The sequence below is a fragment of the Penaeus monodon genome, chromosome 19 (assembly GCF_015228065.2).
Source record: "Penaeus monodon isolate SGIC_2016 chromosome 19, NSTDA_Pmon_1, whole genome shotgun sequence".
Taxonomy (NCBI): domain Eukaryota; kingdom Metazoa; phylum Arthropoda; class Malacostraca; order Decapoda; family Penaeidae; genus Penaeus; species Penaeus monodon.
In genome coordinates, this window is record NC_051404.1 from 48,813,921 (window position 1) to 48,814,765 (window position 845).

General features: G+C 31.4%; 2 protein-coding genes across 2 annotated transcripts in view; both read left to right on the top strand.

Moving 5' to 3' along the window:
- The window catches only part of LOC119585295 (sin3 histone deacetylase corepressor complex component SDS3-like), a gene marked incomplete in the record, with an annotated part of 33,517 nt that overhangs the window by 9,017 nt on the left and 23,655 nt on the right, over positions 1-845 (top strand).
- Positions 101-845, top strand: part of LOC119585296 (sin3 histone deacetylase corepressor complex component SDS3-like) — a 4,298-nt gene continuing 3,553 nt past the window's right edge. The window contains exon 1 of the mRNA XM_037933968.1: positions 101-274. Coding sequence (XP_037789896.1) covers positions 269-274 — 6 coding nt within the window. The 5' untranslated portion in view covers positions 101-268. The remainder of the gene's footprint in view (positions 275-845) is intronic.

Genomic DNA, 845 nt, shown 5'->3' on the forward strand with positions numbered 1-845 from the left:
TTTTTCTTCTTCTGCATCTATTTTTTTATCCCTGGATTTCATATCATATCATTTCTTTGATAAATTACAGTTGGGGTTTAAAAACGACTTATGGTGGGGAGTTGAGATAGAATGTGTTGAAAGAGATTATTTAGCTGAGAAAAGATTAGCTGGAAAGGAATTTGAAGAGAAGAAGAAGGAATTGAAAGAAAACCTTTTGTTGGAGCTAGAAGATAAGAAGAAAATCATTGAACAGGAAAGATTCACACTTGAACTCACAGGAGACTCAATGGAGGTTGGTCTTAACATGTTTTCTTTAAATTCATGTGTCCTGTCTTAATTTAGCTATTGGTGTTTTAACTGAGTCTTGTGCTGTTGATGACCTGAGACTTGCTTTGAGAAGTCTTTGTTTACATGGGCATTTTTTGTTTAACATACGGATTTAGTGTTTTTGATAATTAACTTACCTTTAAACAAAGAAAAGATTTATGTAATCCCTAGTTACTTCTCTGTTTAGCTTTATTTTGTGAAGTTAACTGTAATGCCAAATACATTTTGTATTTAGTGTCGTCTCTAAAATCACTTATTATATTTTACTCCATAATTCACATTTGGCCACTAAAAGGAAATAATCTTATGGAATCAGAGGAAACAGCCAATTAGGTATCAGGTAAAGATTAAACAAAAAGTAATTTATTTACCATTAGAAGAAGAAAAGGCATAAATAGAAGAGTTATCAATTTACAGTGTACAAGAAATATGCTTACTTAAAAATTAGAAGAGAGTTTACAAACAGTTTTGTTGTCCTCTTAAAACCATAGTAGAAGTTGACCAAGTCCGGAATAAGACCTGCAGATCTTGAATTA